This window comes from Xenopus tropicalis, chromosome 4 (genome assembly GCF_000004195.4).
Source record: "Xenopus tropicalis strain Nigerian chromosome 4, UCB_Xtro_10.0, whole genome shotgun sequence".
Taxonomy (NCBI): domain Eukaryota; kingdom Metazoa; phylum Chordata; class Amphibia; order Anura; family Pipidae; genus Xenopus; species Xenopus tropicalis.
In genome coordinates this window covers 88,579,863-88,605,282 of record NC_030680.2, presented here as the reverse complement: position 1 = coordinate 88,605,282, position 25,420 = coordinate 88,579,863, and the positions used below count along the sequence as shown (strand labels likewise).

Genomic DNA, 25,420 nt, shown 5'->3' with positions numbered 1-25,420 from the left:
TATTTTTGAAAACTTGTCAGACCTGCATGGGTGAGAAATGATCCCTAACATGTGGACAAGTAATGTCATTTACATTCCAGTAAAGCTCAGATCCCTGTTAATAGTAATTGGTGAAAAGACAATTTTTGAGATGAGGACATGCTTCCTAGATAGTGGGCATATGCATTGCAGTTGATGCGTGAACAGTAAAAACAAGAGGCTGAGAAGCATTTTTAGATTTGTTATTCCTGTTATTCAATGGGATTAGGTTTAGCTCAATATTTAATATAATACAAATATAAATCTGGGTGGGACCTGTGTTTGAGGTAGCAAACTAGACAATAACAGTAGTTAAAAAAAAGGTAAATGTGTATTTTTAAAGTAGCACATGATCACTACTTTATTTCTGCACTAAAAAATACAGAAGATGAAAATTTACCTGGTTTACAACCCGACAGATTTCACCCACTTTCCTCACCACAAACTGATGTAGACGTAGGCTCTCTTTAATTTCCTCTCCCCCTTTTGGAGCAGGGTCAGTACTGTAATGAGAAAACCATCCAAAATCAAAGATATCATTTTATATTGAAAGACATCAAACAGTCCCTTGCCAGAAAAAGATATACTGCCCTATGGCAATTAGATATAATTTGTACATTTGCCCAACATGGTCGAGTCCGACAGAGGTTTGGGAATCTGTAGGTTACAACCAAGAATGATGGCATTTGGTAGATTGCAAAGAAGAACTACAGATGTGGATATGGGTGCAGGCCAACATGTCTCAAAGTAAGCTTTTCTTTGCCTCACTTGTTGCCTAACCATACCCTTGTATGACTGAGCAGGTTTTATGGTGGCAAGCAGATAGCAGAATAGGTTACAGATAAAGCAGTTGTGGGTCAAATTATGTAGCTGGTCAAAACAGGTAAAAATGAACTGAGCCTGCAGTTCTGGATGGGGTCGGGGGTCTAAGCATCAAGTGTGCATCTACCCTAAAATGTGCTGTTATAAGGTATGCAGGGAATAAATTAGGGGGATCATGCAGTGAACACTTTTCTGATGCTACTTTACTGTATAATGCTAAACTTGCTGTTTAATCCATGGTATACAAACTCTGTAAATGAAAACTGTAAATGTTCTGAAAAAATCTCTATGGAATTTCAGAAAGGCTCATTGCATATAGTTCTCTCTAACACAAGGTGATAGCCTTGTTTCATGAAAGCCTTCCAATTCTAAAAGTTTTAAGTGAGATACCTGGCATGAGTACAGACTTCAATTCTGTCCTGGTGAATCTTCACAATGAGCCAAAAATCCGGCATCAATGGGCAGCGTGAATCCTGCTCACTTATTAGAGCATCCTCACATTCTGAGTCACTGCTTCCGCCATCGTACCCTATGGATAGAATTATTAATTGCATACCTGAATCCTATTTATGCAATTTCAAAGACAAATACAGATAGACTAAAAATAACAAAATGATTGTAAAATAATACGTTAATGCCATATACAGTACTACAGGTGCAACACAAACAGCTGTCTTAATTCACCAAGATTTAATTGAGAAAAGCAGAACAATTCAAAGCTTGTGGACCCTTTTTTAGGCTCTTAAATAGTGCCTCAAACACATTTTGGTAAGTCAAGCTTAGTGCATGTATTAACATCATTTTTTTTTTTTTTTTTTTTTTTTTTTAAATCATTTATTTTTACCCTGTCTATGTAAGCTGGTATGAAGCCAACATCTCAATAGCATAAGTAGTATCCCCAATTTTTTACTTACAAGTAATCACTTGTACAATGAACTCTATATTTACTTTACTCTTCTGCTATATGAATACACACTTGCCCATACTGACAATGTACAATGACTGCACCACACACATATATTTTTATTCTGTAGATTATTCTCTCTCACCCAGGTGATCAGATTCTATACTGCCATGACTTGAGACTAAACTCTGGACACGGCTGGGTCTTTGGCGGGATGCTCATGTTGGAAGAAGAAAAAAAAATAATACAATGTATAGACTGGTATATGAGCATAAGTACCAATTTAATATTTTATTGATGGAAAGGAAAACATCGTTTAGATCAAAATATATGTAGAAATGTCATCTTTAATGAAAAGCAATAGTGACAAACAAAGCTATTAAGAGTGAATCTAAAAAGAAAAAAACATGTGAGAAGCAACAAGTGAGAAGCAAGAAGAAAGAACATTGAAATACCTGTACTGTTGATGTTTCCAGACTGCACTGACTCAGGGAGACTGACACTAGATGATGTTTTAGGTGGCGTGGGCACTCTTTCACTGGGAGAAGCTTCCACTTGAATTCTGTTACCCTGTTCCATGTTAAAAACTCCAGATATCTCTGAAGACACATCACTTTCAGTGACCTCCAAGGCTGTCTTTCCCCATTCAGTAGAGGGTTCAGATATCTTTAAGAGAAATATAGAAATCAATAGTTGTGAGGGTTCATGTAGACAAGTGCAAAGTTATGCACTTTGGTAGAAATAATATAAACGCGAACTATCTACTGAATGGTAGTTTGTTGGGGGTATCCTTAATGGAGAAGGATCTGGGGGTTTTTGTAGATACAAAGTTGTCTAATTCCAGGCAGTGTCATTCTGTGGCTACTAAAGTAAACTAAAGCAAAGTGTTTTCTTGTATAAAAAAGGGCATTGACTCAAGGGATGAAAACATAATTTTGCCTCTTTATAGGTCCCTGGTAAGGCCTCACCTTGAGTATGCGGTGCAGTTTTGGGCTCCAGTCCTTAAAGGAGAAGGAAAGGCAAAGTCACTTGGAGATGCCAAAATGTTAGGCACCCCCCAAGTGACTTAAATCGCCTACCTTTTACCCCGGGCTGGTGCCCCTGTTCGGAGAGAACAACACCAGCCCAGGGTAGCTGCAGCGCTTCTCCTTCCTGCTTTGCTCACGCACGCATGCACAGTAGAGTGAAAAAGCCGAACTTTAACAGAGAAGTCGGCTCTTTACTCTAATGCGCGTGCGCTGGTGAATTTGTCCTTTAAGAAGGATAATAATGAGCTGGAGAGAGTGCAGAGATGTGCAACTAAACTGGTAAAAGAGATGGAAGATTTAAGCTATGACGTTAGACTGTCGAGGTTGGAGTTGTTTTCTCTGGAAAAGAGGCGCTTGCGAGGGGACATGATTACTACTATACAAGTACATTAGAGGGGATTATAGGCAGATAAGGGGTGTTCTTTTTTTCCCATAAAAACAATCAACGCACCAGAGGCCACCCCTTAGATTAGAGGAACGGAGCTTCCATTTGAAGCAGCGTAGGTGATTTTTCATGGTGAGGGCAGTAAGGTTGTGGAATGCCCTTTCTCGTGATGTTGTAATGGCACATTCTGTTAATGCCTTTAAGAGGGGCCTGGATGAGTTCTTGAACAAGCATAGTATCCGAGGCTATTGTGATACTAATATGAAATGTATTTGACGGTCTTTCATAAACACAGCAAATGACAGGAATGACTGCATTTTTCTAAACAGGACTATGACATCCTTAATGCTGCTAGTGTGGCATATGTAGCTAATAAGGGAGTAAGATGAATCTGCAAATGGACAAGAATTAGAACACAGTATTTACCTGGACAGTAAATATCCCGGTTCAGCACAGTTCAGAGCCTGACTAGATTACTGAGCTGCCAGAAACACCATAGAGACGAGTATTAAAGTTTAAACTTCAGTTTTAGGAGAAAGTGAAAAAAGTGTTTAGAAGTTAAACTACCCCTTTAGTTTATGGTTTTGGGAGTTGTTATGGTCATGAGAATCAGAGTGACATTCTAATTTTCTAATATTTTACAAAAGGGTGTCTTTCATACACTGTATCAACCATCACCTATTGGGGCCGTTAAAACATTTTATCGCTTCTTATTTTTTGCGACTTAACACACGATTCACTAAAAGGACAGGCGTCATAATTTAGATGCAATGTTCTTTGCGTTATTTAACTCGCGATGAGCGTTTTTCTTGCGTTATTTTCTGCAGCGTGCGATATATTTCGCTGCGTGCTATATTAGCGCACGATTTAACGCACGTAGCCATTACTTTCATTTACTGAAAAATACCATTTCCCTGAAAACTGGAGGATGCATCACTCTAGGGCCAACACATACTTGAAAAAATCCCACTGTAAAGTCCATGTTGTGTTGCCAAAAGCTCACAAACACAATTTTCTTTAAGTACCGCCTGCCCCAAGTAGTGTTCATTTTTGCACAGACTAATGCAATATTTAGCGCATTTAATGCTTCATATGTGTTTGTGAATCATGCGTTCGTATTATATCTATGCAAGAATTAACGCAATACGAGGTAAATAACGCATGCGATAGTGCTTTTTTTTTGCACATGCGATATGTGTTTTAACGCATGAGAAATGACTTTGATGAATCGGTACTTATTTATCGCAAAAAAGCATGTGCGTTATCACACAACACACATGCTCAAATGTGACTCATCGCATCTTGTGACACATCCAGCACTGCTGTAAGAGCAGAACGTGCAATGTCTTTTAGTGCTGGGAATTTAAAGAGGTTTAATTAGCATTATCGTTAGATTAAATCTTCTATTAAAGGTACAGGTATGGGATCCCTTACCCGGAAACCAGTTATCCAGAAAGCTACAAATACAGAAAGCCTGTCTCCCATAGAGTCCATTTTAATCAAATAATTCAGAATTTTAAAACTGATTTCCTTTTTCTCTGTAGTAATAAAACAGTACCTTGTAATTGATCCCAATTAAGATATAAATAATCCTTATTGGATGCAAAAAATCCTATTGGGTTTGATTAATGTTTTATTGATTTTTTAGTAGACTTAAGGTACGGAGATCCAAATTATGGAAAGACCCCTTATCCGGAATACCCTTGGTCCCGAGCATTCTGGATAACGGGTCCTATACCTGTACTATTGATGGGTTTAGGACCTAAGCACCAAGACTATATATATTTTTCATTTAGTGAGAGATTAATTTTTTACGTCTGGTTAAAAATGTAAAATGTCACTTTTATTAAGATTCAAGTGTTGCTAAAAACATTTACAAGTACAAAATATTTCCATCCAAATAGAATATTAAAATGTTTTATCAAGATTTCTACCATTAGGAGAAAAGTGTGTGGTTATTGGGGACTGGAAATATATCAATGTTAAAAAAATTAGGCCGTGTTCTTTATCACAATTATGATTTTTGCATCGATTGAATTTTGTTTGATTTTGATGCTTGACCTGTCTCCATGCCAGTAACCTTTTGCAGCTGTGGAATACCATATGTCTCAATTCTATAGTGCTCATTTATGCATATCCCTGGTATGTCTGACTCATTGACTATACTACAATAGTGCTGTTTAAGTTGCAATTAGTAAGGATGTTTTCATTAGTTTTCCCCATGATGCTCACATTATTTTAACATACTTGCTTGTATTTAAAATCCAACTAAAAGATAGGTTTACATTAAAAGGCATCACTTGGTTGCAAACAAGATAAATGCTAGTCTTGTCTATTTAAGGGGTCACATCCTGGTGCTCTAATATTCCAAAGTTATGGTAAGAAAAAAAGCAGATGTGTAAATTAAATAAAGATCTGCAGTGCCACTATCGTCACTGCCCAAGTATCTCAGGTATGTCACTTCAGTTCAGTGGAAGAAGACTCTGTAACTGCTGGGGTCCCAGATGATACAGAGGGTCTGTGGGGGAAACTATTAAGCTGTTTTAATATATTCAGGGGACTTGAAATTATTTTGTTGAGGCCTGAGGGCCCAGCATCTTCTAATTATGCCGCTGCTACACTTGATCTTCTAAATTACATTTATGAACAAGCCCCAAATGTTGATCTACCCTCACTAGGGCACACTCCTAAATGAGCCATATTTCAAAACTACCCATTATATCATAAGTTAGTTATCATACATGCTTGTACATATTGTACTCATTTACAAATTGTCAGCAAATTCCAGCTTGTTGTGCCCTGGTGCATTAATATACTAGCCTGAGCACTTTTCAGTGATAATTAACAAGAGCATATTATTTTCTCATCAGAATATTTGAACACTAACTATAAGTCACTAAGTGATGCTTCTATTATCTTCTCAAAGATGTTAGCTACGGTTTATTCGTGACCTCTTCCTGAGATACTTACCTTATCTTCTGCATGACATTCTTTGTACTGTATTTTTGGCCCAGTGTCTTCCTCCATACTTTCAACAGCTGTGCTGGCTTCGGGGTCCTGCCATTGCTTTCTGTCAGAGGCTGTCTCAGCCTGATTAGTAGCATTTCTAGAGGTAGTGTTTTCAACAAGATGAGTGTGAAGACGACTTAATGAAACATAATAATAGTCTTCTTCTTCCTCATTAAGTTGGTATCCAGAAATGGAGAGATGACGAAATTCCTATTGAAAAAAAGGGAAACCACATAGAGCTAAAAATATAAAATTAAAACAAAGAAAACTATTTAAAAAATTAAATGAAAAAGAAAATGCAAGAAAGACACAGGCTGGAGCCACAGGAACAGGTTCCTGTGAAACCTGGGAAATTGTTGGAATATTTCCTCTTCTGAGTCTGGGGCAACCAATGGCTCACTGCTAAACTTACACCTGGTATCAGTTAATGAGACATTGGCATAAATATGCAATAAATGAATAATTCCTTTCTTATTAATAGTATCAAGGTTACTTGTAGGGAGGTGCTCAATGTGTACTCAGCTGCAACAAATGCACACTCCACTCCCATGCTTGTGCAAAAAATCTTCAATCCATTTTATTCAGGTGAAATCTCATCAATTTTGCCATAAATACTGAAATATCACTGCTTTTAGTTTGCAGCAGATTTGCATACCAAACCCACTAGATTTTCAAGAATAACTTGGTTTCTATAGGAACTAGTGGCTCAAAATAAAGATGTTCAGAGCACTGTGAACATAATGGAGGATGATCAAGTATAAGGAACATATGAAAATGGCTTCAAGAGTCGACAGTTAAAGAGTTATTAAAGCCAGTGACCATTAAGGTGGTCTAGCCTTTTTGTTATTTAGCTGCTATACATGACTAATAGTACAGCAATTCTGTGACACTAAATGTATCCTCAACTAGTGCTGTTCCAGTAGTGTTATGCACTTATGTAATTCCCCACCCCTTTCCTATTAAACATGAAATCCCTTTTTTTTTTTTTCTAACTCCTTGCCCTTATTCATTAAATAAAATATCAGTATCTAAATATGTCATTTAAATCATATTTTATTATTGCCTTTTCAGTTCTCCAGTGCCTTAAACACACTATAATTGTTTTATCCTCTTCCAAATACTACGGTTCCTACTGTGCACAGCAGAATTCCTGTTCACTCACCACCTGAATACTGTTTAATAACTGTTCTTTGACCAGGGGACTATTCCTTAATTTTACACTTTTTGCAAGGTTTAAGATTTTGATCCCTTATGATCCTTACTCCTATAATCCCTCTCTACTTCTCTTATTAATATTTATTTCAAAAAATCACAATGTGATCAAAACGTAAAGTCCTGAAGTTGAAACTCAATATATACAAAATATAACTGTCAATTTTTAGCAAAAATGTTAAGCATTTTCATCACAAAGCAAAAGCAAAGATGTACCTCTTTAAACTTCTGTAAGGAATGTTCTGGTCCAAATACAAACTGAAGCTGCACAAGTTCTCTGTAGCAATGTTGCCTTCCCTCTGACTCACAGATGTGAGAAACAACTTTCTGCAAGACAGACTTACTAATGACACCAGAGTGACGAAGTGCAGACACCAGCTCATCCTCAAGAAGCCATCGAATCTAAAACACAGGCAACAACAGTTAAAGATTAGAAACGATTAAAAACCTGTAACATGGAAGCAGCAGAAATGTACACCAATGGATTTACAGTAATTTTTTTGCAACCCCAGAATACTTAACAACCTCAAGGAGCTACCAGGGACATATACCAGAAGTGAAAAGTTAGCCAATAGCTAAAAAGACTCACAATATCTATTGCATGGCAACAACTGAAGTATAAAGAACACACCTCATTCATTGTAGCCTCAATTGCCTGTCGGTGTTCTACAGGAAGCCTGGAGAGAGCAGAGTATCTGTGGAGCAAAGAAGCAACACACATTCCTAATACCTTGTGGTTTATGAACCTCTGAATTGCTGGTATGGGTTACTGCACTAGAGCAAATTAATTAATTATTTAATAATTAATACGTATTGACATAGTGTACACTTGTGTAGTTTCAAAACATAAATGTCTGACTACCTTTGATCTACATTGGAAGGGAAGCGCTCAAGAGCAGGAGGAATCTCCTCATCAGAACGATATGAAGATGGCTGCCCTGGAGACCGTGGAAAGGACACACTACTCTCTGAGGTGTACCTGCACATGACAATAATGTGAAATTTGGAATAGTTTTCACCAAATGAACAGTAAATCAGAAAAGAATATAAATAGTGATTGGGGAAAAAATGAGATATCAATATATGTGGACCTGTAAGATATACTCAGCATGGAAACTAAACACTGTTAATAACATTGTGGAAAAAGAAACACCGGGGAAAAAGAAGAGGTATAAAAAGACAAAGAGTCCTTACCGAGTGTGCTGTGATTCTTCATTTACACCATCAAACTCAAGTGGTAAAGTAAGTATGTATATATCCAGCATCACATTTAGATCTTCCAGGGCTATGGTCTTAAGCGAGTCTCTGTTCTCAAGACAGCCTATAACTTCACCTACACACCATCATTACACAGATGTCAAAGAAGTAGCATCTTATGCATGTAACACAGGAGAAACTTCTTTACAAATATTTTATTTTGTAATGAAATCCTGCTTTATGTTTACTTTTCTGTCTGGAAATTGTTTATATATCCCCCCACCTGGCCTTGTGGGATGTTAATAATATTTTATAAATATTTTATAAAAATTTTCCGATACAAACAATTTTCTAAAGTGCAGAATATTATGTATATTATTATGTTTATTATATTTATTTGTACAGGTATAGGACCTGTTATCCAGGATGATGGGGACTTGGGATCTTCCAGATAAGGGATCTTTCCATAATTTGAATCTCCATACTTTAAGGGGCAGATTTATCAAAGTCGAATTTCGGATCATTATCAGTATGATTGCAAAAAATTCGGATTAAATACAAAAATTTCTGATGTGCGTTAATTGCACACAAAATCGTATCATGGTCGTACGAAAATATTGTGCTACGATCTGAAAGTTACGAAATTTTCATACCCCAACGTGAGCGTGAAAAAATTTCTGACTTTGATCCTTCAGTGCATGATTTTGGAAGCCTCCCATATGACTCAATGGCACTCTGAAGTTCCAGCCTGGGCTAAGGAAAGTCACGATACCGAAGCTGGAATGTATAACAAAACTTTCGTACTCGTTGCAACAAATACGATTTTGTAGCACAAAAAAGTTGCGGAAATTAATGAAAAACCCCTAGAAAATACGTACAGTTCTATGAATTCGAAAAAATACGATTTTTTTGTAATCATACTAATTCGTACATTGATAAACGTGCCCCTTAGTCTACTAAAAATTATTTCAACAAAACAGGATTATTTTAAACCCAACAGGACTGTTTTCCATCCAATGAGGATTAATTCTATTTTAGTTGTGATTAAGTACAAGGTACTGTTCTATTATTACAGATAAAAAGGAAATCAATTTTTTAAAAAATTAATTATTTGATTAAAATGGAGTCCATGGGAGATGGTCATCCCATAATTCAGAGCTTTCTTAATAACAGGTTTTCAAAAAAACCGATCCCATTCCTGTATAAATAATAGTGTTAAAATACATAAAGCTAAAGTTTATATCCTTCAAATAACACTGAAACAGGATCTATCTCACCACAAAAAATACCTTTGAACTAAAACATAACCTTAATTCCTTAAATAAAAAATACTACAGATTTAATTATCTACTTTGCAAGGACCAAACATGGAAAAGTTTCAGCTTTCCTGCTTTGCAAAGGAAATAATACCATAGATTTTATTGTAATTAAAATAGGTAAACAGTGTCATTAGCCCTATTCACCAAGCTAGGCATAATGCCTCTTTAAAGAAGTAGTATATTTTCTTATATTTACTGCTCTGTTCATGTACAGAGATGCAGACTTTAACATAGCCTGTTCTGCCACATGAATATTAGATTCTGAGTCTTTCCCATTATAGCGTTTTGCTCTTTCATACAATCAAGTTTTGAATCAATTAATTTCAAATAGGTAGAATAAAGCAGTGCATTTTTTTCATGTTTTGGTCCTGGTAAGTGGAAAAATTCTGAAGCACCAACTTACCTAGACATGTTGGTAGTGTCAGAACAGGCATAGATCCATGCTGGTTTTTGTGGGAAACTGAGCATATGAGGTGCACAAAAAGAGGAGGCATTTCATTCTCAGAGAGATCTTGTCCATTCAGTGACTCTCCTCCTAGAACACTAAAAGAGTCCTCATCTTGGTTCACAGTCTCTGATTCAGACATCGAGTCTGCATTATCAGAATGCTCTCGATATTCAACCTCCAGGTCTGGATCACTCTCTGTTGCTATACCTCCTGTTGATGTATTACCTGCAAAGTAAGCATTTCCATTTACACTGTGTCTGAAAAAAAAGTATTAGACTATCTCTGCAGGCACATGGTTAATATAGAATATAACAATGTTAGGAGTGTGGGCAGAGGTTCACACAGTAAATAGAATGTTGGTATCAGCACAAGTGACACTTTAAGTGGCAAGACTACATTGATTGGCTGCATAGATTAGAGATAAGAAGTAAATGAATATGACACTGCCCTGACACAAAAGGCAGACAGATACCCCTGCTACCTGCTCCAACACTTAAGGTGGCCATACACGCACCGATATTATCGTACGAAACGATGTTTGGTGCGTGTATGGCATGTCGGCGAGTCGACCGATATCGCAGGAAGCTGCCGATATCGGACGACTCGCCGATCGGACAAGTTTGAAAATTTTGATCGGGCGCCATAGAAGGCGCCTGACCAAAATTCTCCCTTCAGAGCTGAATCGGCAGAAGGAGGTAGAAATCCTATTGTTTCTACCTCCTTACCTGCCGATTCAGCCCTGAATGGTGTGTGGCGGATCTTACGATGTTTCGTGCGACCGATGGTCGTACGAAACATCGTCGGATCGCCACGTGTATGGCCACCTTTAGGGCTGTGGTACACGGGGGAGATTAGTCGCCCGCAACAAATCTCCCTTGTCTCGGGCAACTAATCTCCCTGAAATACCATCCCACCGGCGAAAATGTAAATCATGGTGGGATGGCATACCCGGTGCTGCAATTTCCCAAAATCGCGGAAGTTGCCTTGAGGGGCAACAGCCCTTACACACAGCCTCTGATCTGCACTGCCCAGAGTCAAATTCCAGCCTGGTAAGCAGAGGAATAGACTACAGGGCTCATAGTGCATATGCTGATCTGCTTAAAATTGGAGGTGTAGAATGAATAAGTAAGGACAAAGCTTGCATACAATATTTAAGGAAAATTATACCCCTGTTTTTGACATGTGCTCATTTAGTTGGGATTAAAGGTGTATAAACTGAACTTCAAAAATAAATATAATGTATTCTTTTTTTACACAGACAAGCCACACACTAAAAGGAAACTATAATGGTCTGCCTGTGCTGCAGGGACCAGTTCTGCAGCCCCTTTTAAGCTAACAGGTGCATGAATACCACATCCATACCTTCCTAATGGAATGTGGTAAGGGAAGGGTTGCATTACACTATGATTCTAAAAGAGTTAGGAAATGGTTTATACAAGTAATATGGCTTACTTTTAGTCTATGGAACCAGATATGTCTGCTGTATATATATGTATATTTATTGTTTGGAAGTTCAGTGTTTTTGCACCTATTCTGCATAATTCCAAGTAAATTGGTACATGACAATAGAGGGATATATTATTCTTTTAAGCACCAGTAACTTAGTGAAAAGCCTTTAATTAATATATGTTTTTACAGGGGGCAATTCAGTGCAGAGTTTCACAGGGAATACCCCTTACCCGGGTAAAAATTGTGCCCGAGGAAGGAGATATCCCCGAAAATTTAATATAGCATTGCCAGTAATAAAATGTAAAGTACTAATGACATCTGAGCTGAGTATTTGCAACAACAGAACTAAAAGCAGACAGAGGAAGCAGGAGTCTACATACTAAGGATGAAGACAAGGAGAACACAGCAGTGGAAAGACTAAGTAGGGGTCTGGGTAATGAGGAAAAAAAAATGGGAAAACACAGCAAGGGAGTGCAGTGAGGATGTAGGCTGTAAATGCCAGGGAATGAAACTGCAAAACAAAGCACAGGACTAAGAAAAAAAATGGGGAGGGGTTAGGAGAAAAGGGATTCTTTACTCGCAATGCTTGGACCCTCATGTTAGACAGTGCGTGATGCGGGAACCTGGCTTGCTGTATTTTTATATCTAATTCACCAATTAAATTAGAGTTAAAGAATTCCTACCTTCTTCAACTGCCTGCTCTGCTTCTGAAACCTCCATATCCTCGCTGGGCTTCCTTTCAGTATTTTCGACAAGGAGATCCTCCTGCTAATAGACAAATGATACAATAATGTATAAGTTACTAATTTCTTAAAGAATACAATCTTAACTATACCTTAATGCAGCATGTATCCGGAGTGCTAGCATGTGAAATATAACAAAGGAAATGGTAAAATGTGTGGAAAAAATGGCATTTAAAAATACAATTAAGGTAAAATATTTGAATAAAACCAGCACATATTGTACTGCCACCTATATGGATCAACAATAGTTGGTGTAATTACTCAAAAACATTTTTGACCTTTTTAACTAATTGCAGTGCAAGTGTAGACAATCTTCAGTAGCATTACCTCTTTCTTTGGTGATGAAGGGCAGTAGAAAAAATAATGTGGGTTGGATGGCACAGTCTTAAAATGAAGACTTCCAACTGCAAGAAATTTATCCTAAAAAAGAAGTAGAAACAAGCAAGTTAATACAATTAATCTGAATGGCATTAAGCAAATAATACAATAAAAAACATCCCATGAACAGTCAGGGGTGCCCCAGCGGCGGCTGATGTATGAGGCTGCATCCCCAATGCCACAATTGTGCGCTCTGAACTGTAATTTCCATTTTAAAAAAATGTAATTACCAGAGGTGGCTTTTTGCCTGTCACTAGGGTTGTCATCTGTTTGGTATTTTGACAGTAAAAGTGGTGCTTGACCACAATGTTATTAATAGAAAAAAAAGAAAAACATATTGGAAGGCTTTTTATCAGAAAAAGTGGCAACCCTACCTGCCGCCTGATGAAAGATTCTCACCTTGTCTCATGGCAAAGAATAACACAAACATTTATGGATACAGCTTGACAAACAGTTGGGTTTATCATCTATCACTGCATGGAACTATTAATTTTTAAGAAAACAACTGGACAAAGAAAAAAAAAATACCTGAATGGCCAGGTGAAGGCCAGAAGAAACTTCACATGGCTGGCCAGTCTCTAACAGGGGCAGATGGAATTCAGCACTTGTACTGTTGCTGGGTTCCACAGCAAACATGGTTTTTAATTCCTGCTCACTGCCTTCTTCCATATCCACACTAAGTTAAAAAAAAACTTGGGTTAGGTTACAGTGTAATATAATGGGTGTGCCTATTCAGTTTTTTAACTTCTGTACCTGGACTCCGAGTGCTGGTTTGCTGCATTTCTAGTACCCATTTCATCCTCCTGTTCTAAGCTACCAATACGGAAACTAGCCTTTTGCCGCTGACCACTAAGTGAGGACCTGCTCACTGTGAGGGACTCGCGGAAGTTGCGCAGATGTCCACAAAGTGTCATGAGAAAGTTTGTGATATCTATTTCTTGCAGTTGTTCCTCACAATAATCCACAGCAGTTAACAGATCTTGGTGTGATACACCAAGTGATTGCTGCAGGGCCTTAAATAAGCCTGACCAAAGAAGAAATGTGGAAAAAGCAAAATATAAAAAGTTATGAAAAGTCAAAAAGAATACAAACCAAGGTTATTGAAAAAAAAACATCTATCATGTATCTTGAATAGAAGCAGGTGCAATCATTAATGTATTTGAAAAAAGTGTGCTGAATTTGCTATTATACTGTGGTAATTTTACATTCACGTTACTTTTTTTGTACTAATTATTAATAAACACATGTTCTGTCACATGCATGTTAAACAAGAATGTGCTATGAGTCTTGTGCTAAAAGGGCTGGTTGCCCACTTGTGAGTCACTGCAGAGTGTTCTAGGGTTAACACATTCTGAAGTAACAAAAATGTGCCAGCAGACCTCCTAGTAAGAGGATCAGATTACCTTTTTGTATAATCTGCAAGTAGGAGAATAAGCGGTTTTATTAAAAAAAATATACGCACCTGACTGCATCTCTTTACATATGATAAACTGGCCTTACCCTCAAAACGAATGCAAAACCAGCACACTTTTCTATAACTATATATCCTTTTTAATAAGAGACTAAATTGTACAAACATACTGCACATTCTACTGTTCCATTAGTTTTCTACATTAATACATATGAGATATGCCTGCTGTCTTAAAGGAAAACTATACCCCCAACAACATATGTCTTTATAAAAATATATTGCATAAACAAGCTCATATGTAAAACCCTGCTTCATCTAAATCAGGGATCCCCAACCTTTCTTACTCGTGAGCCACAGTCACTGTAAAAAGACCCGGAGAGCAACACAAGCATCATAAAAGTTTATGGAGGTGCCAAATAGGGGCTAAGACTGGCTATTAGGCAGCCTCTATGCACACTATCAGCTTACTGGGGGCTTTATTTGGTAGTAAATCTTGTTTTTATTTAACCAAAACTTGCCATCAAGTCAGGAATTCAAAAATATCTCCCTAGTTTGGGGAACGGAGAGCAACATCCAAGGGCTAGTGAGCAACATGTTGCCCCCGAGCCACTGGTTGGGGATCACTGATCTAAATAAACCATTTTCATAAAAAAAAAATTTTCATGTCAATTCTAACCTTTTACATAGCACTGATGATAATGTTCCTGCAGTAAACTGCAATAGTGAACTGGTTCCTTTTGCTTGAGGTGTATAAAGGGAGCTGCTGGTGGACGTTCCTGTGACTGAGACCTGTAGAAATTAATGTTGCCAACAAATTTAAAAGTAAAACAACTTAATTAAGGGTCCTTTCCTATAATAAGCATATAATCACACTATACATAATAAAAAAGGATGCAGCTCAACATACAGTACAAAATTCCATTAGCAACAAACACAACAAATAATATGACCCAAATTATATTGAAAACCCAAGTAGCAGAGTGGCAAGAGTGCATGGAGCATATGTGTGTAAAAAAATAATTATAAAAGCAGCAGTTAAGGCTGATGCCACACGGGCGTATTCTCGGCAAGTCTTACGTTTTTTGGTGCATATCGGCTACATGTGCCTGAACCCTAGCGTATTTCATTCATTCGGGTGCAGGCACAAGGTAGGGTAAGGGCACAGTAGCGCGCGTATTCTCGGCAAGCGTTTTTCGGCCTGCAGAGAATACACCCGTGTGGCATCAGCCTAAGGTTTACTCTGGCAATACATATGTTATCTCATCACCTAATGAAAAAATTAAATTCACCTGAAAATTATAATTCCTTTTGTACATACCTATTGCTGTTCTAGGGATCTTTAACATAATATAAATTGTCCCTGTGTTCATTAAAACAGGACATGTAATGTACATTAGTCTTAAATGACAGCAAAAGCCTTAACATACATTTTCTCTAGCAGTTCCAGTAATATGTATTTAAATGTTAAAAGACTATTATTATAACAGAAAATCTGCGTTTCAGTACAGTACTGTCACAAAAAAATGAATTGCTTTCATTTTTAAATAACAAGAGATGTTTGTATTATATTTCATGTATAAAATAAGGTAAATAAGTTTTGCAAACTTCTTTTTTCTAGAGGAATGGATAAATGGTTGAAGCACTGCATAAAGAATAACAGTAACAGTACTAGGGATGAACCGAATCCAGGATTTGGTTCAGCATTTGGCCTTTTTCAGCAGGATTTGAATTTGGCCGAATCCATTCTCCTGGCTGAACCGAATGCAAATCCTTAAAATCACATGACTTTTTGTCACATAAATACAGAAGTTGAAAATTTGTAACTATGCTCACAGCATGTGGTTATCTTTAACCCTTTCTTTTCCTAATTTACATATGCAAGTTAGGATTCGGGTCAGTATTCGCCTGAATCTTTCAGGAAGGATTTGGGGTTGGCCCGAATTCCAAAATAATGGATTTGGTGCATCCCTAAACAGTACATCCATTGAAAATTACAGGCTGGTTTCTTCAACAACACTGGACAGTTGTTTAAAAAAAGCAACTCAGGTCTAATTGAGAAATTGTATTGTGGTTGTACTGAAAAGGGAAACAACTTCTGCTTTTAAAGTGTAGTCTTTACTAGATACATAAAGCTTTCATGTAAAACAAGTCTCAAAAAAGTCTCCATTATTACTTATTTAGAAATTTTCTTTTTTTTTTTTTTTGAGAGCCCAATTTGGTGAAAACTGTGTATTTAAGATTTACAAAAGAACAGGATGGAACACTTTCTTGTGCTGTTTAACCAAAACCTAAAGATTCTAAAGCTTTGAGCATCAGAGGTTTCGGACAAATATGTGTATCGATAAGAGACAATACTGATTCATTACTGTCTTGCGCTTTACTGAGGGGAGCACACGTGAATCCTTGCAAAGCCTACAGTTGGCCCACTGTCATTTGAGGCAAGTATATGATCCACTGTCATTTGAGGCAAGTATCTAGCCCACTGTCATTTGAGGCAAGCATCTAGCTCCGCTGCCATTTGAGGCAAGTATCTGGCCCGCTGTCATTTGAGGCAAGTATCTGGCTCGCTGCCATTTGAGGCAAGTATCTGGCCCGCTGTCATTTGAGGCAAGTATCTGGCCCGCTGCCATTTGAGGCAAGTATCTGGCTCGCTGCCATTTGAGGCAAGTATCTGGCCCGCTGCCATTTGAGGCAAGTATCTGGCTCGCTGCCATTTGAGGCAAGTATCTGGCCCGCTGCCATTTGAGGCAAGTATCTGGCCCGCTGCCATTTGAGCCAAGTATCTGGCCCACTGTCATTTGAGGCAAGTATCTGGCCCACTGTCATTTCTCATGCCTTCTATGGTCTGAGTGCATTGCACAACTTTTAAGACCCTGTTGGTAAATAATAGACAACAGATGCAGATTTTTTTTCTTCCAGTATGTGCATGTGCGGTTTTAATTGATTGTTCTATTTGCTTGTTAAGTATACTTATCTTTACTATTTTTACTTTTTATTAACTTAAACTGCCTGTTGTTTTTGCTTGTCAAGGTTTGTTTTTAATGACAGGTGCAAGTCAGAATTGTAAACTGATAGCTAAACTGCCCAGAGATATATCACTGGGTGTCACTGGGCGTGTGCAGGTTCAGTAGCCAGACAGATCTTGAGTGGAAATTGTGCTTTATTTTTTATCACATGCAGAAGAAAAACAGTTTTTTCAATGGTGCAATACCAACTTGTACCAGCAGGGGGTCAAGCACACTCCTGGAGCTCTATAACTACCTTTTACAAAGGCTTAACACAGACTCCCAAAAGAAACCAGTCTGCAGCTTTTATAGCCTCCAAACTGCTCTATGCTGCCCCCGGTGGTCAGCATCTACTCTATAAATATTCATTCAGAGAGGCTGCCCACCCCTTTAGGAAGTGGCTTCTCTGAGAGCTCCAGGTAAGTGCTTTATTCAACTTTACTTTATACATGCAATTGCAATGTTATGTATAGAAACAAAGTAGTTTTATGCACTCACTTTTATATACACTTATGGTAAACCTAGCTTTCTATAAGCAGTAGTTTCAGCACGATTTAAAACATACTTCCAGCACAGCTGAGGCACATGTTCCAAACAAAGTAGGCCTCAGTTTGTAACCCAAAGCTAATACTGTTGCACAGTTTGTACTTTCCACACATATATACCACATATATATACCGATTATACACATAGCTATTTACACAAATAATAAATTACTGAATTAATGAATTACTGGCCAGTAAAATTAACATTTAAAGACAAACAAACAAACAAAAATTTTTTAGCTTAATTCACTCCTTCACATATCCCCCTCCTTAAGAAGAAGGTTACCTTCTTCAAGAAAAAATAAGGGAATTTTTCAGTACTGAGTTTCCTTAAGAAGGCTTATTTTTCACTTTCAGTTTCTGCACCATATCTAGATAAATAGTCAGCATTATGGTGTTGACTACCCGGCCGATGGTGAATTGTAAACCTAAATGGCTGCATTGCAAGGTACCATCTTGTAACTCTTGCATTTTTATCCTTCATTCTGTTTATCCATATAAGTGGGTGGTGATCAGTCACTAAGGAAAACTCTTGGCCTAGAAGATAACATCTTAATGACTCTAGTGCCCACTTTATTGCTAAACATTCTTTTTCAATCACACTATACCTAGTTTCTCTAGGAAATAGTTTGCGGCTTATGTAGAGCACAGGGTGCTCTTCTCCATCAATTTCTTGGCTCAGCACAGCACCTAAACCATTCTCAGATGCATCAGTTTGTACTATGAACTTTTGCTCAAACTTAGGACTCTTGAGAACTGGTTCAGTACAGAGCATGTTTTTAAGCTTCTGAAAAGCTTCTTCACATTGTGGACTCCATATAACCTGGTCTTTGCAATTCTTTTTAGTAAGATTGGTTAAAGGAGCAGCAATTTCAGAGAAATTTGGCAGGAACCTCCTATAATAGCCAACCAAACCTAAGAAAGAACGTACCTCTTTCTTTGTTTTTGGTGGAAGAATTTCAGCAATGGCTCTAATTTTGGTTGTGTCAGGCTTTACCTCTCCATTTCCTAGAATATAACCCAAATATCTAGTTTCTGTAAAAGCTAGAGCACACTTTTTTGGGTTGATTGTAAGACCAGCAGACTTTATGAGAGACAGTACAGTATCTAGATGCTGAAGGTGACTTTGCCAATCTGAGCTGAATATCACCACATCATCTAAGTAGGCTGCACAGTAGGCATCATGCCCTCTAAGGATGCGGTCCATAAGACGCTGAAAAGTTGCAGGAGCCCCATGAAGACCAAATGGCATGGTTACAAATTGGAAGAGCCCCTGGCTTGTTGCAAAAGCTGTTTTCTCTCTTGACTCTGGATCTAAAGGTATTTGCCAGTAACCTTTTGACAGGTCAATGGTAGAGATAAATTTAGCTCCACCCAGCTGGTCAATTAACTCATCAATGCGTGGCATTGGGTATGAGTCAAATTTAGATATGAGATTTATTTTCCTAAAATCAACACAAAAACGAATAGAACCATCTTTTTTCGGAACCAACACCACTGGTGAACACCAGTTACTTACAGAAGGTTCAATTACACCAAGTTCTAACATCTGCACAACCTCCTGTTTAACAATTTGTTTGTATTTTTCAGGGGTCCTATAGGGTTGCTGACGAATAGGTTTGGCATCACCCGTGTCAATGACATGCTCAATAAGATTAGTTCTTCCGGGTGTTGTAACAAAAATATCACTGTATTTGTCAAGTAACGTGCACAATTCTTTCTGTTCATCTAGAATTAGCTCAGAAGATAAATTAATTTTACAGGCTTCAGAGCTCTCTTTGTCCAGTCTCTGATATGCTTCCTCAGCCATATCAGGGGAACATTCCTGCAATACCATCAAGGAAAAATTTTCTTTCCTCTCCTTCCACTTTCTAAGGAGATTTACATGATATATCTTTTTGTTCCTTCTACCTGGAATCTGTATTTCATAATCTACTGGACCCACTTGTCTTAAGATTTGAAATGGACCCTGCCACTTAGCCATTAATTTGTTCTGCTGACTGGGAAGTAAAAGTAGGACTTTTTCCCCTGGTTTAAATGTTTGTTCCCTTGAACGTTTGTTATACCAGGTACTTTGATTAACCTGAGCATCAGCTAAATTTTGCTGTGCCATCTCTGACATTTTGGACAATTTCTGTCTCATACAATCAATGTAATCAATGACACTCTGAGGACTGTGCTCATCACTTACCCAGTTTTCACGAATTACATCAAGGATACCCCTAGGTTGCCTTCCATAAAGTAATTCAAAAGGTGAATAACCAGTAGAGGCTTGGGGGACCTCTCTATAGGCAAAAAGAAGGTAGGGTAACCACCTATCCCAATGTTTAGGGTCATCCTCCACAAATTTTTTAAGCATACGCTTTAAAGTCTGGTTCATCCTCTCTACTAAACCATCTGTTTGGGGATGATAAGGAGCAGTTCTTAGTGCTTTTACTCCAAGTAGTACATACAGCTCCTTCAAAAGACTTGAGGTAAAATTTGTTCCCTGGTCAGTTAAGATTTCCTTGGGAATACCAAGAGAGCTGAATATTTTAATAAGAGTATCTGCCACAGTTTTGGCTGTAATGTTTCTTAGGGGTATGGCCTCAGGGTATCTAGTTGCGTAATCACAAACAACAAGTATATACTGATTACCCTTACTACTCTTTTCTAGGGGACCTACTATATCCATTGCTACCCTGTCAAAAGCTTTACCCACAGCTGGGATTGGGATCAGGGGAGCTTTGTCACTTTGCTTAACAGGTGCAGTTTTCTGACATACAGGACAAGAACTGCAGTATTCAGCAACTTGTTGATGAATACCTGGCCAAAAAAATCTGTATAAAATTCTATTCAGGGTTTTCTCTCTACCCATATGACCAGACCATGGTGTTTCATGTGCTAAACGAATTATTTCCTCTCTAAACATTTTTGGAACCATCACTTGCTCTTGTGTTACTCCCAATTTTTTGTTTTGTCTTACCCTCATAAGGATACGATTTTGTAAAACATAGCAAGGCTGTTCATCAGATATTTCAGAATTACTTACAACCTTTTTAAATAATGGCAGCAGACTGCTGTCTTTTCTCTGAGCTTTTTCAATGTCAATGTCCCAATTGGCTGTAGCAGGAAAGTCTTTTTTGGGCTCACTGTGTTCAGTTTTCCATTGAGCCTTTAAAAGTCTTTTTTCCCTTTTAGTCTTACCAGGCTTACCTTGTCCTTTAAACAAATCTGAAGAAAAAGGAAAAAGTTTCTCCCAGGTTCCTTCACTGGCATCAGCCTTCTTTGCTTGTGCCCGCGTAGTCACTGCTACCACAGGTCGCTCAGTTTTCTGACGTGGCAACAAACTTAGAAAATTAGGAAAGTCTCTCCCAATAATCAATGGATAAGGCAACTTGGAAACCAGTCCTGTAATCACTCTGTGGACAGTCTTTCCAATTTTAACTTGTATTTTGGCTAAGGCATGTTTTCTCTTGTCTCCATGGACACATGTTATAGTGGTGTTTCCCAAAATATGAAGATTTCTCAGCAGTCCAGCTTTAAGAAGTGTCTGGGGACTTCCACTATCCAGTAGGGCTTGTATTTTCTGGCCATTTACACATGCTTCAACTAGGAAACCACCATTGTCTCCAACAACATTAGAAGGGTTACATTTGCTTTGTGTTTTACGGCAAAATCTCGCAATATGTCCAACTCTCCCACAGTTGTGGCATTTTGGATCTCCACGGTCTTGAGGATTTACTCTGAGCTGCGGCTCTTTTTGCAGAAGGGGTTTGTTTCGCACAGTAATTCTTTGCTCAGCTTCCCTTCTGGCTAGCAAAAAGTCCTCTGCTAGAGAAATGGCTTTTGTACTTGTTTCAGGACGATGCTCCTGTACCCATAACTTTACTTTATCAGGTAGGATTTCAATAAATTGCTCCAGTGCAATCATTTCAAGGATTTGCTCACCAGTTTTCCTTTCTGGCTGGATCCATTTTAAGAGCAGTTCATGCAGCTGGGCATATGCCTCCCGAGGACCATCAAAGTTGCTGTACCTGTAGGCTCTGAATCTTTGTCTGAAGGTTTCAACATTTAGCTCATACCGGTGAAATATGGCATCTTTTACATAGTCATAATCCTGAGCATCTCTGGCATTTAAACTGCTGTATGCTTTTTGTGCTTTGCCAGTTAAATACGGAGCAAGGCGTACCACCCATTGGTCTTTGGGCCAAAGGCATGTTTTGGCAACTCTTTCAAACATGGTGATATAGGATTCAATATCATCCTCAGCAGTCAATTTAGTCAGACGGAGATCTTTAAGACTTGTAGTCTCTTGAGGTTTTGGACTCTGCTCTTTCCAGGCTTGAAGTATTTCTGCAAGCTGCTTGTGCTGCATCTGTTGTAGCCTGAGCATTTCCTCACGGTGCTCCCGTACCTCTTGTTGAAATCTCCTTTGCTCCTCCTCTCGCCTTTTAGCTTCATCTTGCCGCCATCTTTGCTCCTCCACCTTATGCTTCTGGTCTGATTCTATTTGCTTCAGAACCATCCATTTCAGAAGTTCATCTAAACCTGAAGGAGGTGAAGATGCAGAAGTCTCTGGCTCTGGCTGCTCTTCCTGTTCTGTTATAAAAACCTTTGCAATATGTGTCTTTGGTTTCACTGTAGGCTCAGCAGTAGTTATCCCTGTGGCACCAGTCAGAAGTTCTGCTTCACTAGTTATTTCCTCCTTTTCCTCAGGGAAATCATGTGAAGGGCCTCTGGAAGAAGGATCATCTTCCTGCTTGGACATTCTGACTTTCCTTGCAGGTTTCTTCCACTCGCCTAGCAGTTTTACTCCCGCTTGTGACCTTGTATTCACTTTTGCACCTGGTTTTTGCTTCTGGGTAATTTTTGGGGATTCTCTCCAGGCTTTCTTTTTCCACATCTGTTACCCTGGCACTGCCTTTTGCGGCACTTTACTATCCCACTGCTGCCACCATAATGTCACTGGGCGTGTGCAGGTTCAGTAGCCAGACAGATCTTGAGTGGAAATTGTGCTTTATTTTTTATCACATGCAGAAGAAAAACAGTTTTTTCAATGGTGCAATACCAACTTGTACCAGCAGGGGGTCAAGCACACTCCTGGAGCTCTATAACTACCTTTTACAAAGGCTTAACACAGACTCCCAAAAGAAACCAGTCTGCAGCTTTTATAGCCTCCAAACTGCTCTATGCTGCCCCCGGTGGTCAGCATCTACTCTATAAATATTCATTCAGAGAGGCTGCCCACCCCTTTAGGAAGTGGCTTCTCTGAGAGCTCCAGGTAAGTGCTTTATTCAACTTTACTTTATACATGCAATTGCAATGTTATGTATAGAAACAAAGTAGTTTTATGCACTCACTTTTATATACACTTATGGTAAACCTAGCTTTCTATAAGCAGTAGTTTCAGCACGATTTAAAACATACTTCCAGCACAGCTGAGGCACATGTTCCAAACAAAGTAGGCCTCAGTTTGTAACCCAAAGCTAATACTGTTGCACAGTTTGTACTTTCCACACATATATACCACATATATATACCGATTATACACATAGCTATTTACACAAATAATAAATTACTGAATTAATGAATTACTGGCCAGTAAAATTAACATTTAAAGACAAACAAACAAACAAAAATTTTTTAGCTTAATTCACTCCTTCACACTGGGTATTCACAGAAGGGGCCTGCATACCAAATCACATCAAACCCTGATATCACCTATCTGACAAAAAGGACACCATGAAACACGCCAGCCACCATTCAGAAGCAGCTTCCTGACAAAACAATTACCATTTGTAATTTGGCTGCTTACTATTCCCAAAACACCAGTAACACGATGAGCACATGCAGCGCAAGCAGCGATTTTGCTCAACTCCTCTTAGTTAACTCCTTCTCACCCAGCTTCCCTTCTTTCCCCAGCACCTTTCCTGTCTTAGCAAAGCGGCATTTGCTGTTATACTACCTGGTTTTCAATTCTTGATAGATCACCCTGGATACAGAGTCCTGTAGTCTAAACTCACTGAGAAAGAGAGCACAGAGTTAGCAGCCCCTGAGTCAATAAAGATATTGGACTCTGAGCACCTGTCTTTACAGCAAGAACATACATTAACTGTCAAGCAATACCAATGCATTTTAGTGTGGTAATAATATGTAAAGACTGATAGCTTTGAAGAATAATTGTAAAAGCACCAGTTCTGATTCAAATATTTTAAGATACCATGGCCTTGGACGTAAATAGCAATTTATTTTTTGATATATAAATTGAGTAGAATTTAAAATGATAATTGCATTTCTAAATGAGCAGCAAATGATAAGTAATTTTAAGTGATGCATATGACTGAAATCAAAACATATAAACCTTCAATTTGTATTTTCTCTTTGTATCTGCCTGATGGAATATACATTTGACAGCTTTACTTCCACTCCCTTGCTCCTTGGCACTGATTGTTGAAAAGAAGTGTGCTAGATGCAAATCTGGCTTCTAGAGTGACTGCTCCTGGTTTGTAATCAACGCAAAGGCAATGCGGCTGAACATGGTGATCACCAACCATATTGCACAACTCTGCCTAACGATAATTGCTACAAAGGATCAGTGTTGTTTCGGAGAGTGAGGGTTTGGCAAGTTTGGAAGAGGGACCAGTGCAGAAGCCCTGTGTTAGTTAAGTGGGCTTAGCTTTCTTTTAAAGCTGATCATATAACGTAATAGTGACTTAATTAGGGTGGTCTAGAAAGAGCACATCTTGGGGCTAACAATACATTCACATAGGGGCTGGTGCAGACCTGTCTGGAAAATTACCACATCCAGGGCCCAATAATGTACAGGATTTGTTTGTCTTGACCAATCTGTGTTACAAGTGAGTAGTGGGTAGATTCTATTGGTTCTTGTCCAGAAGGATATGGTTAGATTTTTTCATCTCTGCTTTCACACTGGGTAAAATACGCAGTCTCCTGCCAGACCTGCCTAGCTGCTGTTTACCTTGCATTGTACAATGCAAAGCACTGAGAGCAACCAGCTCTTCTGCACCACCTGGAAAATCAGCCAGAAGTGGAACAGTTGGTGCTACTCAGGAGGTAGTAGTAAAAAAAATTTTACACTCTTAACGGCAATTTTATTCTGTTTAACAGGTGTGTAATGCAACAACAAATTCATTTTTCCCTTTCAAAAAAGTGGCAAATGTCCTTCACCACCTGCTCGCTAGAATCCCAAAGAAAAAGAAAAGAGTAAATGTAAATTAAGAAAATGTCAGAAAAATTAAATAGATTCAAGGGATAACTTGAAGTCACCAACTCACCTGAAAAACACATCACAGCAGAGTTGTTGGTTTCGATTGTTGACTAACTGCTCACGAAGAGCCTCAAGAGGACAATTATAAACATAAACTGGACAGGGTAGTCTGCGACTCGAACTTGAATCTTGAGTGGATGATTGGCGACTGAAGGAATTGTAAGGTTCTCTCCGTTTCTCTTTATCTTGAACTATACCATGCACACAGAAAATTAGAAAACAGCAATGGAATTTTATGATGTTGTTGTCACATAGGTACAAAAAGTTCTTCAAATAT

At 38.4% G+C, this 25,420-nt stretch overlaps 1 protein-coding gene across 7 annotated transcripts in view; it reads right to left on the bottom strand.

The window, feature by feature from the left end:
• The window catches only part of szt2 (SZT2, KICSTOR complex subunit), a 113,807-nt gene that overhangs the window by 46,647 nt on the left and 41,740 nt on the right, over positions 1–25,420 (bottom strand). For 4 of the 7 annotated variants that reach the window (XM_031900918.1, XM_031900920.1, XM_031900921.1 and 1 more), the window contains exons 26-42: positions 25,151–25,334; positions 23,821–23,877; positions 15,000–15,112; positions 13,666–13,936; positions 13,441–13,588; positions 12,862–12,954; positions 12,475–12,559; positions 10,298–10,567; positions 8,573–8,711; positions 8,241–8,357; positions 8,010–8,073; positions 7,595–7,780; positions 6,128–6,376; positions 2,200–2,410; positions 1,890–1,961; positions 1,231–1,369; positions 419–521 (exon numbers count right to left, since the gene is read on the bottom strand). In XM_031900918.1, coding sequence (XP_031756778.1) covers positions 419–521; positions 1,231–1,369; positions 1,890–1,961; positions 2,200–2,410; positions 6,128–6,376; positions 7,595–7,780; positions 8,010–8,073; positions 8,241–8,357; positions 8,573–8,711; positions 10,298–10,567; positions 12,475–12,559; positions 12,862–12,954; positions 13,441–13,588; positions 13,666–13,936; positions 15,000–15,112; positions 23,821–23,877; positions 25,151–25,334 — 2,501 coding nt within the window. The remainder of the gene's footprint in view (positions 1–418; positions 522–1,230; positions 1,370–1,889; positions 1,962–2,199; positions 2,411–6,127; positions 6,377–7,594; positions 7,781–8,009; positions 8,074–8,240; positions 8,358–8,572; positions 8,712–10,297; positions 10,568–12,474; positions 12,560–12,861; positions 12,955–13,440; positions 13,589–13,665; positions 13,937–14,999; positions 15,113–23,820; positions 23,878–25,150; positions 25,335–25,420) is intronic. The other 3 variants (XM_031900919.1, XM_018093547.2, XM_018093548.2) reach the window with 3 other exon arrangements.